The 17204-nt window shown below is 42.7% G+C and overlaps 1 protein-coding gene across 1 annotated transcript; it reads left to right on the top strand.

Moving 5' to 3' along the window:
- Nucleotides 1-7564: 7564 nt before the first annotated feature.
- Nucleotides 7565-12467, top strand: LOC147436778 (uncharacterized). Its single transcript, XM_086486203.1, has 8 exons — nt 7565-8022; nt 8089-8207; nt 8494-8612; nt 8704-8866; nt 9086-9276; nt 9363-9511; nt 9647-9954; nt 10033-12467. Exons 1-8 carry the CDS (start codon nt 7861-7863, stop codon nt 11762-11764), a joined length of 2943 nt encoding a protein of 980 aa, XP_086342329.1. The 5' UTR covers nt 7565-7860; the 3' UTR covers nt 11765-12467.
- The last annotated feature ends 4737 nt before the right edge of the window (nt 12468-17204 follow it).

Here is a 17204-nt window from a genome sequence, read left to right as displayed (position 1 = left end):
AAACCTATTGTTGACAGTGATCCTATTTAGTACTCTATAGTTGACACACTTACGATATGTGTCGTCTTTCTTTTGCACTAATAACACGGGTGACCAAAATGGAGATGAGCTAGGCCTAACCATGCCCTTCTCAACTAACTCATGCACTTGTTGCATAATCTCCTCTTGTTGAGCTTGAGAAACTCTTTAAGGAGGTTTATTAGGCGGTGAACTTCTTGGAAAGAAGTTCAATTGCATGATCATCATTTCCTTGTTTAAGAGGTAGTTCACAAGGGATGTCGTCAATAAAAACATCTTGAAATCCCTTGAGAAAATTGGATAACTCTAGCTCCTTGTGATTATTTATATTTTCTTTTGCCAAAGCATTAGGTTCATTTTGAGAATCTTTAACAAAAATCATGTACATGGAAATAGAGCTCTTTATTGACTTATTGAAAGCTTGCGTATGTACAATGGGTATGGTGTTACCCATCTCTTTGGCATCTATGTACATATCTTTTTCCCTATACTTAAAATAGATTTTCCTCTCAGGGAATTTAACATTGGCAGCCATGCAATCAAACCATGGTGCCCCTAGGATCACATCCTCATGCTTAAGAGGAGAGATAAAGAAGTCCTCTTTGTCCACATAGCTTTGGACATGGAGCCTCAATTTCCTAATTAAGGGAGTGACTGAAGCTTCTTGCCCCTTGTAAGCACCATCGGCAGGTAGGACATCTCCCATCTCATAGGCTTGGATGCCTAGCTTGGTGGCCAGCTTTGTGGATATGAAATTGTGAGTAGAACCAGGGTCAAAGAGAATAAAAGCATCATGTTCTCTTACCTTTCCCCAAGCATGGCATAGAGGAGATCCTTTGTGGTGAGCTTCCTTTTCTTGGATTCCAACCAAGGTAGCTATAGGAGGCTCATGGCGGGTGTTTTTTGGGGGCAAGCGCGGTACGCATGCCCTTGCTCGTCGCACTTGAAACAACGGTTATCACTGCGATAACGCTCAAGCTCTTCAAGAGAGGGTTTGTTTTTGCCTTTGTTAACTCCCTTTTCCTTAGCTTTGTTGTTATTGGAATTGGCCTTAGGAGACTTTTGGACATTGTCCTTCCCCTTAAGCTCATTGGAACCCTTGTTTTATGTGGGCTTAAGATTTCTCTTAGCCCCTGTTTGAAAAAGCCACCATAGTATGGTGTATGACCGCAAATATGGTGCGTGGCCTTTGGGAGGTGACATACTCCGCCATTTCTTCAGTTAAGCCCGCACAAAATTGTTGCTTTTGCTCTCCAAAATCCATCTTTTGAAGACAACGGCTTTGAGATGTAAGTCCCAAACTTGTCTACATGTTTTTGAATGGATTAGTAGGGAGAGAGCGTCAAGCTTCGCCATTCGGTGAGTACTTTGTCTTTGGCATCGGTGGCCAAAACTGCTTCCTAATAGAAGCTCTTATAGCTTTCCATGTTCGTGGAGCTTCACCATTTGCCCGTAGGCTAGACCACCATTTTCTGGCGGACTTTTGAAAATACATAGCTACATGGCGTGGCTTAGAGGAATCCATGAAGCCCTCATCACCAAACGCCGCATCGAATTGTTGGATAAAAGCCAAGACTTTGTCCGTAGCACCAAAAGTGCCATTGTAGGTAAGGAAAGAGATGCTCTTTCCTCCCTCTTTGAACTTCTTGAGCTTGGATGATCTCCTCCACGCGGCATAGGATTTCCTATGGCCTCTTCTTTTTGATGGTTCAAAAGTTGCACCATCTCTTTCTTTCAAAAGATGAAGAATTTGAGGAAGATGGTGGAGAAGAGGGTGACCTCTTTCTCGCCTTTTTCTTGCCTTGGTCCTCCTTGTTTGCACCACCACTTTCTTCATAAGAGGAAGAGGATGAAGAAGATGGAGAAGAGGGTGACCTCTTTCCCACCTTTTTCTTCTCTTGCTTTTTATCATCCCTCTTTGAATTATGGTGTGGAGAGGTGTGCGATGGTCTTCTCTGCTTAGGAGGTGATGGAGAGCGTTTCGCCTGCCGTCTTCATGGAGCCATCTCCGCCGAGGTGGCAAGAGACTCACTTCTTCCTCGTTCTTTTGGTGGGGACTCTTGAGTTCTCCTTTGGGAAGGAGATGCGTCATCAAGAAGAAAATTTTTGAGCCCTTCGTATGGATCCTCTTCTTTTTCCCAAATCGGAGAGAGGCCTCTTTTGGAAGTCTCGCAAGGAGGCTTCCTAGGTATTCTCTTGTCATGGTGGGGAGCGTGGAGAATCCCATGAGCACGAAGCTGCTGTTGCACTTCACTTTGGAGGGATGGATTTCCCATGGCTTAGAAACAAGGTAGTTAACAAGCATAGGGGCATCATTAGTAGCGTGCTCATTAGCAAAATCAAAGCTATCAACATTAATTTCACTCTCTTTACTATTGTCAGTCATTGTAACAATTTTTACGTGTAATATTTTTAGGTGTTCTTTGGCACTTCAAGCCCTAGTTGCTGCTCCTCTTTACCCCTTTAGAAAAGCACTCAAGCTACTGTACCCGTGGCTCGAATATCATTAATTGCAAGGAATAGAAGAGAGGGTCTTTCAACACCAAAACAACACCGCCTCCTGTCAAGCTTCTAATAGCTCAATAATGGTTAAGCCGTAGGCAAGCCCCATAGGACTCCATTATTAAGACCATAGCTCTCGACGATGATGCCCATTTATGTGCATGAAGGCAGGCACACTACAAGGCTGAAAAATTCCTATTCTACTTACTCAATTGCAATTAATAATACCAACCATTTATAGCTAGCTTGAGGACCTCCTTTCTTGAGAAAGAAAAGAGAAACCTTGTGCTCTGATACCAATGTAACTTTTAATGGCCTAGTAACTTGTGTGTAGCGAAAAATAACATGAACATAGTGAGCATTTTATTTTAATAGATTCCTAATGAGCATAACAAGAGTGCTTGGGTGGAGAGAGCAACAAAAAGCATAACACCTAGTTAGATAGGCATGAACAATACTTCAAAAGAGAGAGAAATTAAGCTATCGACAACAATTGAGGACCAGATTTACATGGAGCCGGTCCCCCCCTCCAAAAGGCTTTGTATTATAGGTTTCCCCCATCAAGGGAGACATTCTACAATACAATTCTTTGTGCTCCTTCAATAACTAGCTAGTGAAATGAAGATGGAAGCTTCAAGCACTAAGAAAACACTTATAAAACACAACATCAATTCCCTCACGGTCTCAGACCCAAGACCTCACACACCTTCGAAGATGGTGAGAGCTAGCGGGGTATGAGAGTAGATTGAGAGGAAGAAGGAGAAGTCTTACGAGTGCATTGAAGCTTCACTCTTGGTTGGATTTGCATCACAAAGCCAAGAGCTGTTGGTGTAGGCCTCCCTTCTCACAACCTTGGAGTAGGTGATGAGCTTTCCATTAAAGCCTGAGAAGGAGGGAGAGAGTCTTCTTGCTTCACACATGAGATTGTGTGAGTGTGTGTGTGATAATGCCTTTGAAAAATCAGCCCCCTCTCTCTCTTGGTCGACCCCTCTTGCTAAATCCTCTTGCTGGCTTCCCATTGGACCTCTCCAAGCTTAGCCCCAATAGGATTTAAGAAGCATAAGTGATAGTCTTCTGACATGTGTCCCTCTTTCCCCTTTTGTGAGAGCTTTAGGTAATTAAATAATGCAACTAAACTCTCATTGGACCCCTTTGTCTTCTGGCCAATAGCAAGCCATTGGGGCAGCTGAATGCTCACTGGACCCCTTGGGAGATTGTCCAATAGTCTTCTAGAGAGGTTAGTTCTTATTGGTTCTTTTATTAAGTTTTTTTAAATGAATTAAACTATATTTACTCTAGCCTAATTCTAATTGGTCCACCTCTATGGCCATCCAATAGGATTTGAGTGCACCTTCTGGGCAATTGGCCTAGGGAGCTGACATGTGTCCCTTATTCCCTTTGTGTAAAGGGAGCCTCTAAGTGTGTGTGTGTGTGTGTGTTTCTCTGTCATCCCCTCCTTACAGGGCTCGCCCCCTCCTATGTAGGAGTCTTAAAGACTTTTTGGCACACTCACTAAGCATCCACTTTTACTAAGCTTGACCATTGGACACAACCTTTGAATTTTGGAACCTTAGCATTTTGGAAGTCTTAATGGGCTGAACCTTAGGGTCTTTAAAGCCCATTGTTACACATTGCTCTTTTGCAAATGCCCCCCCCACTTTGGATCCGAATTTTCCCTCCTTTGGATCCTTGTTGTGGCCTGTCTGCCAGCTTTACAAATATTCTAGCTTTTTCTCCCCTGGCACTTCCCCATATTAAATGATCAATTTAACATGAGAAAATCATATAGGTGAGTTAGATATTAGTTATTATGACACTACCAGCTCGCAATCTTCAGCTTGTGCAACAACTACATAAGTCGACAATGCGGTGTGACACTACCGGCTTGGGCATATGAGTGCCAAAGGAATGCAAATCCTTCAAACAAAGAAGCTTCTACCAGGCTTGAAAGAAGTGGACTTAGAGTTCTGTGAAGATTGTGTTTATGGTAAACAAAAGAGAGTAAAATTTCAAAAATCAAGAAATGAAAGAAAAAATAAAAAATATGAGTTGGTTCATTATGATGTTTGGGGTCCTGCAAGTAGACCATCACTTGATGGCTCATTGTACTATGTAACATTCATAGACTATGCGACTAGGAAAATATGGGTTTATGTAATGAAGAATAAATCCGATGAGTATTCCATATTTCAAAGGTGGAAAGACTTTGGGGAGAATGAAGCAGGTACCAAGGGTAAATGCCTCAGATCCGATAATGGAGGTGAATACTGCAACCAAGCTTTTAAAAGCTATGTGCTAGCAATGGCATTCGGAGGCAAAGGAAAACCCCAAGGACACCTCAACAAAATGGGATTTTGAAAAGGTGAACAGGACAATCATGGAGCGAGCACAAAGCATACGGCTACATGCAGGTTTACCACTTGAGCTTTGGGCGGAAGTAGTAAGTACATCTGTGTATTTGATCAACTGGTCACCCTCAATGGCATTGGATGGGGGAGTTTCGAAGGAGGCATGGACAGATAAACCGGTGAATTATTCATTTCTCAAAGTGTTTGGGTGTGAGGCCTTAGCCTTTTATGCATATAGATAGAAGCCTAAGATCAAAGCTAGATGCAAAGTACAAAAAGTGATTCTTCATTGGTTATGGAGAAGGTGGCTTTGGGTATTGCCTATGGAATCGTGAAGATGGTAAAATATTTAGAAGTAGGGATGTAATTTTCAATGAAAAAAATATGTACAAAGATTACTTGGAAAGAAAACAAACAAAAGAAACAGGTGATGAGTACGTGGAGCTTGAGGACAGTGAAGACTCAAGGAGTGCAAATGGTGATAACGTACAACAACGTCAACCAAATGAGGAGACTTAACCTATTCCCCGAAGATCTACAAGAGCAAGTAGACCTCCAGAAAGGTTTATTCCTTGCTTCAACATCTCTTTATCTCAGATTCCGGAGAGCCGGAATCATACAAGGAAGCTATGCAACACAAATCCAAAGAAGAGTGGATAAAGAGCATGCAAGTGGAGATGGAATTACTACATCGCAACCAAACATGGGAGTTGATTGAGTTGCCTAAAGGTAAATGGGCACTTCAAAACAAATGGGTGTATAAGCTGAAGGAAGAAGAAGGTGGGAAGAAAAGGTTACAAGTCTAGGCTTGTGATAAAAGGGTTTTCTCAAAAGAAAGGTATTGACTTCAATGAAATATTTTCTCTTGTTGTAAAAATGAACTCAATTAGGCTTGTCTTAAGCCTTGTTGGCTACTCATGATTTAAATCTCGAGTAAATGGATGTAAATACGACATTCCCTCACGATGACTTAGAGGAGGAAATTTACATGCTTCAACCAAAGGGGATTGAAGTAAGGGGTAAGGAGAAAATGGTTTGTAGATTAAAGAAAAGCTTGTATGGTTTAAAGCAAGCATACAGACAATGGTACTTGAAGTTCGATCGATGGATGCTGGATCATGGATTCACAAGATGCAACTCAGATCACTACGTCTACACAAAGAATTTGGGAGATGGGAAGTTCATCATCCTAATGTTGTATGTTGATGACATGATGATTGCAAGGGCTAACATGCAGGACATCAAATACCTAAAAGAGCAGTTGTCTAAATATTTTTCAATGAAAGATTTAGGCGCTGCAAAGAGGATACTTGGTATGAAGATATCAAGGGATATGACGAAGAAGACAATGAAGCTATCTCAAGAGGATTACATCAAGAAGGTACTAGAAAGGTTTGCAATGCAAAATGCAAAAACGGTTTCTACATCTTTGGCTGGTCACTTTAGACTAACCAAGGATATGTGTCCAAAGACACAAGAGGAGATAGCCTATATGTCTAAAGGTCCATATGTTGTAGCGGTAGGTTCTCTTATGTATGCTATGGTCTGGACAAGGCCAGACATTGCACATGCAGTGGGGGTTGTAAGTAGGTTCATGGACAACCCAGGTAAAGAGAACTAGCAAGTTGTGAAGTGGATACTTAGGTATCTGAAAGGGACAACAACAAATGCTTTGTATTTTGGAGGAGCTGATATTTTTCTTCAAGGGTATGATGATGCAGATATGGCAGGTGACAAAGATACTCGAAGGAGCACTACTAGCTATGTCTTCACGGTTGGAGGCACAACAATAAGTTGGGCTTCAAAGCTGCAGAAAGTGGTCTCACTTTCTACCACGGAAGCAGAGTATGTAGCAATGATAGAGGCAAGCAAAAAAATTCTGTGGCTTCATAGATTCTTAGAAGAACTTGGATTCAAACAAGACAATTGTGTCTTGTACAATGATAGCCAAAGCGCTATCCATCTTGCGAAGAACTCAATCTTTCATTCAATGACAAAGCACATTGAGGTGAGATATCACTTCATACTCACTCGTTTGGAAGAGGTGGTCAACAAGGAGAAGTTGAGCAGAATTTCTTTCCAATCACATGCATTGCACATTCTTTGCTTACTCTTTCTTTTCACAAAAGGATTTTGCTACCCTTATGGTGCGACCCAAGGGTGAGTCTTACAACCACTAACCCTGCTCTACTGCTGGCATGGCTCAACTCTTACCTTGTGCTTGTATTGGGCGTCTGCACTTTATATACCCCTCTAGTCCAATAAAGAAACCCATCCATGAATGCATGTTTTAGCATGCCAAACATGATAAATGCAAACCACCTTGTCAACCTCATTTGATGCCTCTAGTGGTCATGCCAAAACTTACCAAAATTTCGATCACCAAGTGTGGGAGAGTTGTATCAGAAAGCAAATAAAACATTACAACGTAGGCAACATAGGTTTAAAACAAACAAGTACAAGCGCCCGAGAATCGAGATCACCATTGTTGATCCCACCGCTTGGGCTTCCATTAACACCTGAGTACATCATCCCTCCATTGATGTCGTGAGGGACACTAAGCTATGAGGGTGGGTAGTCCACATCGTGAGATTCACTAAGAACGTGGATGTTTACAAGCGCACCTCACTTTTACCCCTCTATGACTTAACTAAGGCTAGCCTACGCCACTTTGAAACTTCAAGTCTCTTGCAGCCCGCCAGGTCGAAACAAGTTTGAAGTCGAAAACTGCCTCCTTTCTCTGGAGACTGGCATGCACACAGACGCGACATGCTCTTCAGCTTCCGTTCCCGCATACCACTCTTACTCCTAGATACCTACTCATCATTCTCACAATCATTTTCTTGTACTGCATCTCACCCCCTCTTCTGCTCTCCTTCTTGCTCTACTTTCTACTTTCTTCTTCTTCTTCTTCTTCTTCGTCTTCCTCGTTGTCTTCTTCTTCTTCATCAGGCTTTCCTAAGTGCAAGACCTCCTTTGATCTCCAAAGCCAATGCTGGACTTAGCTGCGGCCCCCTTCACATCTGCAGAGATGGCTGTTGATCCCCTCCGGGGTTACCCTCTCGCTTTTGCCAAGCTCTGCCGCCACATTCCTCCCCTGTTCGCCGATTCGCCCCCCCTGTGCTTCCTCCCCTACGCCCCCTCAGTTCAACAGGTAAGCTTCTCCATCACGTTTCCAAATTTGTGTCCACAATGGCGTGTCTAATGAGCTGCATTGCAGGCTTCCAAGGTCTGTGAGTTTGAAGCTCTGTTTCCATCCACAGTTGCCTTTGAGGAGAAAGACCCTTCTCTTCTAAAAGCTCACACGGATTTTCTTTGGACTCAGCTCGACCATCTTGGGTATGTGTTATTCCTAGCATTGATACTATTTGCACGTAGTACATTGGAGAAGTTTAAAACTAAGGGAATCCCAGTATGTATGCAAGGGTTTCAAATGCTTCGTACAAACAAAATATCTTGTGCAGAGAGAGGCTATACTTGCATGAGGCGGTTGTTGACATACATCATATATCAAGGCATCCTGTGCATATCATGACTTGATGGGAGTGCCGCAATTGTTCACTATTAGCCACTACATCCACTGCAATTGCTATAGACCATAGCAAATGGGCATTTTGTTTTGCAGGAATGCTGGCTTTGATCCTGCCAAGTTTCGAGTGGACCCATTTGGCAATGTGCTCCATCGCAATGGTGACCCATCTTCCCCCCTGGCTTGGACAGTCGATCACTGGTTTCCCCAATCAAGTAAATATAAAAGCTTGAAGATTGTGAACATGACTTCGAATTCCTTCTCATTTGTTTCCCTTTAGAATGTTCCATGTGCACTTGTCTGCAGGAGGGGGGAAGACAATGGTCGACAATCTCCAGCTGGTTCAATGGCAAGTTGCTCAGTTCAAAGGGCAAAAGCTTGAATTTCTCATACCTTGGTGGGAGCTTCAATTGGGGATTTCTGTCAATCAGTTTTTGTTCATCTTTGCATCCAAAAACAGAAATTTCAGGTCTCTTTCTCACTCTTTGTGTGTTTTTGCTTGTAGGTGTATGCGTGTTTCATTTCCTTTAAAATAATGTTTATTTGTTTCCTTTTTTGGGGAGGGCTGGGGACAGGAGCTGGGAGTTTGTTTGCTTTGTGTTTCTGTTTGATCATACGATCTAATCAGAGCTAGGATGTGGCCAATGCCAATGCCTCTCTTTCTTATCTGCTTTTGTTCCCGTTTCAGACAGAGGGCCTTTTCCTTGCTCTTTCCACAGGGAGATGGTAGCAATCACTCTGACCTTGAAAGCCATTATTGGCCTCAACATTTCAAGCAGAAAGCCAAACAGGATGGGTTTGCTGCAGCAGCCATAGTGAAGGTCAGGAAAAAGAAGGAACATTTTTCTGGAATGGATACCCACATGTTGAATGTATCCGGTAAGATCAATCCTGGGGATATCAAGACTCTTGGAAAAACAATCTTCACTCTTTTATCAGCATGAACTCATTGGATTGCTCTCTAGGGGCTCCAATTGGCCAGCCGTGGCGTGCAGAGGAAGAAGCCTTGCTCGTTGCCCTCCAGAAGTACAGACCTGTGAATTGGGCTGAAAGAATAAATCTGATGGAAAAGGAGAACACTTCATTTCAACACAACCGCTCCTCTGATTCAGGGGTAACTACATAATGCAGCTTACTGCTTGACATTGGGGATGTTGTATGCCAGAACTACATATCCTTTTTTCAAGAATTCTCCATATGCAGCAGTCTTCTTTGACTTATGTCTCTCTACTCTTCTGATTACTGTTAGGCTGAAATTGAGTGTGAAAGGGAACTGATGGCTAGGCACACATCGACATCGTCGAGCTTGCAACAGGAAATGGAAGTTTGCGAAACTTTGAGCCAGAAGATACAGCAGACCAAGGATGAAGTAACACAATTAGAGAAGGAGCTGGGAGTTGTTAAACAGCATAATGAAAGGGAAAAAGTGGGTTTGCAGGAACTAGAGGACATTCTTGAGAAACACAAGAAGCGGGTGGAAAAGCAGCGGCGTTGGTCAGAATCTCAGTCGCACTATCGCCAATGCCTGGAGCGCATTATTAGAGACACCCTTTACCAGTATGTGTCCCACTACCTTTTTCACCTGTTATGAGGAAAAGTATTGAACTGTTATTTATTCCTAAGAGTTTTCTGTAGGAGCTCTGTTTTTAAAGAGAAGGCAAGGCTTAACAAGGCTGCATGTACTGCCTTGCTGGCTAAAATTCAGTCTCATAGGATGACCTGTGAGGATGCTGAGCAGGACCTAGCTAAGCACTGCAAGGAAAGAGAGGCTTTGGAGATCCTCGCCCAGCCAAGCTTGATGGAGTACATATGTAGGTGTCTCGTTGAGCAAGGTTTCCTAAATAGTGGGAGCACAGATGCATCTGACAAAGTATTGGAAGTTGACAATGCTTTCTGTGAGAAGCATATTCACATGGATGACAAGAAATGTGTGCTCAAAGATGCTGAGCAGAATCTGCCTCGGAACTGCTCCAGAAAAGGTGAAACCATGTCAAAGCCGCCAATGAAGTGCATGGATACCATTTTAGAGGAAGAGGAGCAGAGGGAAGTAGAGGAACCCCCATCTCAGATGCAGAGATCTCCCTTGAAGCGGAAGGGGTCGAGCCACGAGCTTAACGTTCATGTCTATTCCTATCAAAGGCAGAAAATTGAAGCAGCCAGTGCTGCTTCGCAGGCACCTAATGCAGCTCATGATGGTCTCCATCACCGAAAAAGAACCTTGTGCAAGCCTGGAGGGGACAAACAACTTGATGAGCTTTTGCAAGAAGTGTTAACACTGCAAGATAAACCAAATGAGGTTCTTCTTCAAGATGAGGAGAATGAGCAGCAGCGGATGGAACGACTCGGAAAGTCAAACGTTGATAAGTGGCTTCAAAAGCTACTGCTTAGCCCCGTGAAGCAATTACCCGATGATCTCCATGAGGGGGGGCATGGAGGAAAGGAGAGACACATCTGGGATGAGCAGTGCGTGGTTGTTCCAAAACATAACAAGGCAGCTACCATTAGCACGGTCATAGCTGGTGAAAGAGCCAAGAAGGGTTTTGGCGGTTTCTTTCGGAGGATGGGCTTCAGGCATGATGCAAAGAAACTGAGACTTTTGAAAGAGAGGAACGAGAGGGCTCTTATCGAAGTGCAAGATGAGGAGAACTATGAAGGACAGGCAATAGGGTCTGGCAAGGAAGGAAGCAACAATGCCAACCAACCTCATGATATAGCGGTACGACACGGGAAGACAATTGTGGTCCAAGATGGCATCGAGCACAATTGTGAGTTAGATTCTGAATCTGAACAGTCAAAAATATCAAAGGCTACCTCTGCAAGGCCCGATGGGCTGGATGTGAATTGTAGTGACGAGAACTATACGACCCCTAGTGAGCTACTATTTGTTCAAAGGATGAGAGAGTTAAGGGAGGAGGAGAGAGCAAGGCGCTGTAAAAGGATGAGCGATCAATCAAATACTGAAAGGCTAGCAGATGAGGTAGGCACACAAGTTGCATCACATTATGTGGATCATGCAGACAAGCTGCAAAAGACGGCCAAACAAGTCATCCCACCTTTCATTGACAGAATGACTCGAAGCTACAGCATGAGAGCAACTAGCTCTGGTGGACGTTGGATATTGCACACAAGGAAGGGATCTGATGTGTTTCCCTCCACAATGGAAGGGGAGGCATTGGGTGAGGAGGTCGAGATTGTACTTAAGCCGTCTTCATCTTTTCGGAAAGAGAACGCAATCTCTGAATCACATGTCCTTGATTCTGGCAGTGGTATGCATGGCAACAATGGTAACATGGGGTTCAAATCATCTCTAAAAACTTGTACCAAGGCATGGAAAAGAGCTGTATCAAAGAGAAGTGCCAACCATTGAGGAACGTTCAAATAAAGCATTTGAACTACCGATCATCACAGGCTGCATTGCTAAATGCCCTCCGTATTTCAGTAAGCTGAATGCTATTCATTTTGTAAGAAGTAGATCTGTGGCATGTGGATAGGGCTGGTGATCTTGGTGGAGTTTGTGTGAGGTCATCCTTTAATATTGAAGACATGGAATATGTAAGATGTGACAGTCAAGATCCATAGTTGCTTCATTTGAGGATCAGGCAATTTTTGTTACATTAATCAACATCATGTAGATGGTCACTCAAAGATGGCCATTGCAAATGGACACCTATATCAAATATTATGAACTTGGCGTCTGGTGAATGCTTAAAAATACGCGGTGATAAGAGGGGCCTTCAGTGCTTGTTTTTCGAGGCAGGATTGCATTTCCTCTTTCAGATGTGAGCCATGTAAGAAGTTAAGCCAGTACCTTGGGTTGCCTTGCCTCAAAACATAACCAGAGGCAGAGGGGCACTTGTGCTCAATTCCTCGTACCATCAACAACCCTCCATGTTGGAATTGGCAGTACATCGTGGGATGCTCAGGAATGGCCCTTGCCCGATTACAACCTTTGGTTTCAAGCATTACTTCCAATGTAGGTTACCATGTAATGAAAACAGCTTTTCCCTCCATTTGTGGAAGCTTCCTGCTGAGGTCGTCGATCATCCTTAAAATAGATTTTCAAGGTGTTATCTCTATTGCTTTTATTTACCAACGACAAGCACACGCACAGAGAGAGAGAGAGAGAGAGAGAGAGAGAGAGCTCAACTTGGGGGAACTAGAGGAGCCACGTGTAGCTGATTTCTAGCGGTTCGAGCTTGCCATATCTCTTGCGTGCGCTAATCTCTGTGTTCAACCTACGAGAGAAAGACATAGATGTTGTGCATGTTGGGTCTGTGTCGTATTGCACTAGGAACGTCCCTTGTTCGCACGTTAATAGCGTTCATAGGTGGCACGCTATAGTGATGGCGAACTTAGTGCAGTCTGCAGATAGAGGCAAGGACCCCCACTTCACTCCGGTGGGCATCCTGCAACGCGAGTTCACGTTCGAAAGGGATCCAGGCTGGGATGAGAGCTCTCGAAGGCAGGTTATGGTGTCCACAACCTCAACATGCAGACTTACAACGGGGTGCGTAAATGGAAGGAATATGATGTAGATGAGAAAGTGTTGCAATAGACACAATTGATCTAAGGTATCGAATCTCTTAGGAGGGATAAGTGCTCTCCGGATTCTCGATCTACTTCTGACTTTGCATGAGCAAAGAGAGAAACTCGGTGCTTCTGGAATTCACATACTAAAAGAGATTGCTCTCTACTCCGGGCAACAGAGTAGGCTTACGAACAAAATTAAATAGAGTCTCTATAGTCATGAGATATTTCTCAAGTTGGGTAGTTTATTAGTTAAGCGTTGGCTATCAACCTCAAATAATATAGATACTATTTATTTGTATAGTTTTGCTAGATAACCTTTTTATCAAATGTATCACTTTGGAGCAAAATACGATCATTGTTTTACATAGTGTGCAGTAGATGTCACTAAAACTGTACATTAGGTGTGTTTTCAGTTCATTGTTACTTTTTCAGAATATTATGCTGCTTATATGGCTACGAGAAAGTACAAATTGTGTTGCTTTTTTTTTTTTTGTTAGCATTAATATTCCAAGTCACCTTTGCTATTCAAACTAGAGGTAATATGCAATAGTCAGAGTGTAATACCTTTGAAAGTATACAAACTTCGATCTGGCTTCACTCTATCAAGACACTTCGAGTGTGAAGTATATAGTTAGCCTTGATCATAACTGAGATTATGTTTGGCTACTCAAGTTAGTAATAATGTGCAACTGTAAGGGCCTAGTTTAAGCAAAGGGATATAGGTGCAGTTCTGGTGTAGCCATGATTGGGCACACTATAACATACATCAAATTGTGAAGTTAAGAAGTTTACGAATCCCGTTATGTCAAGCACATATATTTCACAAAAGGTCTTGCTTTTATGAAGAAAATCACTAGTTTTGGGATTTACTCCGCATGTGGAGAGTAAATGTACCCATAGACTTGGACACAAAGTACCAACCTTTTGTTACGTGTCACAAGCAAGTCCAAATGTTCATCAATTGCTTGACTAATTTGCATTAGTAAGAAGCATTCCAATTTATGGAAGGAATTGCTTGAGAAGAGACCAATTATTTGCTCAATTACATCATCTCGCTTGAGACAGACTCTACTATTAGTGGTGAAGAGAAGAGAGCAATCAATTTTGTTCAGTTAGAGCGTCTCACTTGAGATAGTCTCTTTATTAGTTGCCATCGAGAAATCTGTTTTGCTCAATCAGAGCTTTAGGTATTTATTTTACTTATTTGTCAAAGTCTGGGTAGGGCAATTTGCTAAGGTGAGTATATCAGCGCCACCTTGCTCCCATTGTGTTATCATCAATTCATTGCTAAGGTTTAGCTCACTGAAGAGCTTGAACCAAGGAGAGAATACGAGAGAGAGAGAGAGAGAGAGAGAGAGAGAGAGAGAGAGAGAGAGAGACTTCTGAACCAATCAACCTGGGCAATGAATTAGATGATCTACAATGGGGGCAGTGGGTTGCTTATTATATAGTCACCTAGGCAAATTGCACTACCCAAGATTTGACAAATAAGTAAAATAAATACGTAAGGCCAAAATAAATATTGGATGCACTTGATATTGGTATCAAAGCAGCTAATATAAGAAGAATGCCACCTTGAGCACTAGTTGCCTTTTAGAAAGTTGAATTATTGACCACACTGCGTCCAAGAATCCCCATTCATGAACGCATCATGTCCAAGAACTCCTAGATAATGAACTTTGAAACACATCCTATCCATAATTTGTCCAACAACAATGAATTGGTGCACTCATCCATAGCATTTTAGATACATCTCATTGGTTCCTTGCTAGATGCATGTGCATTGAACTCCGACCCACGGGTTCAAGTATCGATAACTTGACTTTAATACATGGGTCCAAATTATTTGTAGAGAGCTTCATTTCCCCCCTCTATGTCGCTCACAAGCTTGTCCTTGGCTAAAGCTAGTTGTGGCAACTGCCACCTGACTAGAAATCTGGTGTCTTTCCCTTTGTGGCTACCGCTACGTGTGCCATGCTGATCTCTCTGCCAAATATTTATCACCGTTATCTCTTTCCAACTTTCCTTTGCCTTGTCTTCTTGTGAGTTCCCGATTTTTCTTTTAGCTTTGCATTCTCGAGCCAAATAAAGCGTCTTCGTGCATTTATAACAATAGATCTCGAACCTCATGGGTATTGAGGTAGCTAAGTGAGCATGGGTACTGTTGTCAGTGTCAAGATTGACTTTGCCTCTGTCTTCTAGCGAGCTCATGCATTTGTATTTGCTTTACAATACCAAGCCAAACAATTTGACGGTTTCCTCGAGAACTTCTGTCAAGCATAGGCTACTAATTGGGAACTGAAGCAATCACTTTTCATAGTCGGATCTTGGTTTTGGATCATTGAGACCAAAGGAGGCCACTGCTAGAACATCGTCTGAAGGAAAAGAATGAGAGAGCGAGAGAGAGAGAGAGAGAGAGAGAGAGAGAGAGAGAGAGAGAGAGAGAGAGAGAGAAGAAGAAGAAGAAGAAGAAGAAGAAGAAGAAGAAGATCATTTTAACGTCATAGGAAACTATCCTTCTGAGAGACGAGAGAGAGAGAGAGAGAGAGAGAGAGAGAGAGAGAGAGAGAGAGAGTTGAACTAACCAACCTTGGCAATGAATTATTGATTTACAATGGGGGCAAGGTGGTGCTTATATACTTATATTAGCAAATTGCCCTAACCAAACTTTGACAAATAAGTAAAATAAATACCTAAATCAAAATAAATGTTGAGACTACATTGGGCTTTTCACTTGAAATGCTATAACTTTAACACCCTCTTTGTAGCTCATAGTGGACATATGTAGGAAGACCAAGTCTATGTAGAAGCTACCATGGACACCCCAACAATTGATCACTCTACTAGATACACCTCGGTTATGCTACCACCAACTTTTTACCTTAGAAGAATTCTATCTTGAGCACCATTTGCCTCATACAAAATTGAGCTGTAGACCACACTACGTCCAAGAATTTCCATTCATGTATTATGAACACATCACATCCAAACATTCCAAGATAATGAACTTTGAAACACATCTAGTCCATTATTCAGCCAACAACAATGGATTGGCGTGCACATCCATAGTGTTTTTATACGTCACATTGGTTCCTTGCCAAATGTATGTGCAGTGAACTCTGACCCTAAACTTTGACCCATAGGTTCAAACATGGATAACTTGAACTCCAACACATGGGTCCAAATCATTTGTAGGGAGCATCTTTTTGCCCCTCTTTGACGGCTCTCTGACGTTCACAAGCCTCTCCTTGGTGAAGGTAGTTGTGGCGATCGCCACTTGACTAGAAATCTGGCGTAGTGGCCATTGTGGTTGCCACCATGTGTGCCATGCCGATCTTCACACTATCAAATCTTTCTCGCCATAATCTCTGTCCAGCTTGCCTTTGCCTTTTTCCTCTTGTGAGTTATTGTGTTAGCCTTTGGTTTCACATTCTCAAGCCAAACAAAGTGTCTTCTTGCATTTATAACAATTGCTCTTGCACCTCGTGGGTATCGAGGAGGCAGCTAATTGAGCACTAGTATTATCTTTCTCGTGAAGTGTACCTTTGGCTTTGCCCTTTTGCAAGCTCATGCATTCTCCTTTGGCTCTACAATCCCAAGGCAAATCAAGCATCTTCACCCTTGAGGACCTCGAGAGTGCCAAGAATGCTAGGTGGGAACTGATAGATGCACTATCCATACCACTTGAGATGCTATACCTTTAACATGTATTCACTTGCAAGAGAGGAGAATCACTACTCAGAAGAGGAGCAATGGTGGATGTGGCTTGCTGGGTGTAGTGTTTGGAAATGCTCGGTGCGAAGGCAGTTTATATTGGGTTCACATTGGGCTATTCACTTGAGATGCTATAACTTGAGACCCTCTTTGTAGCTCATAAGGACATATATAGGAAGATGAAGTTGATGAAGAAGCTACCATGAACACCCCAACAGTAGTATACTCCACTGGATGCACCTTGGTTATGCTTTCACCAATCTTTTTACCATAGAAGAATGCCATCTTGAGCACCATTTGCCTCATGGAATATTGAATTGTAGACCACACTACATCCAAGAATGCCCATTCGTGAACTATGAATTGTGAGGGCCATGCTAGGGACCACTGGCTGCACCATCTCCAAATGGATACACCACTCTTGACATCCCTTCCGCTTGAGACCAACACTAGAACATGACCCCTCTTGCTCTTTGATGCCAACTCAAGGGGGTGATAGCATTTCCTTTTTCTCATAAGTTACAAGATTTAAAGGATAACACTAACATTGCTACTATCTACCA

This window comes from Adiantum capillus-veneris, chromosome 17, assembly GCF_014529385.1.
Source record: "Adiantum capillus-veneris isolate H3 chromosome 17, ASM1452938v2, whole genome shotgun sequence".
Lineage (NCBI taxonomy): Eukaryota > Viridiplantae > Streptophyta > Polypodiopsida > Polypodiales > Pteridaceae > Adiantum > Adiantum capillus-veneris.
This window is presented reverse-complemented; position numbering and strand designations above follow the sequence as displayed.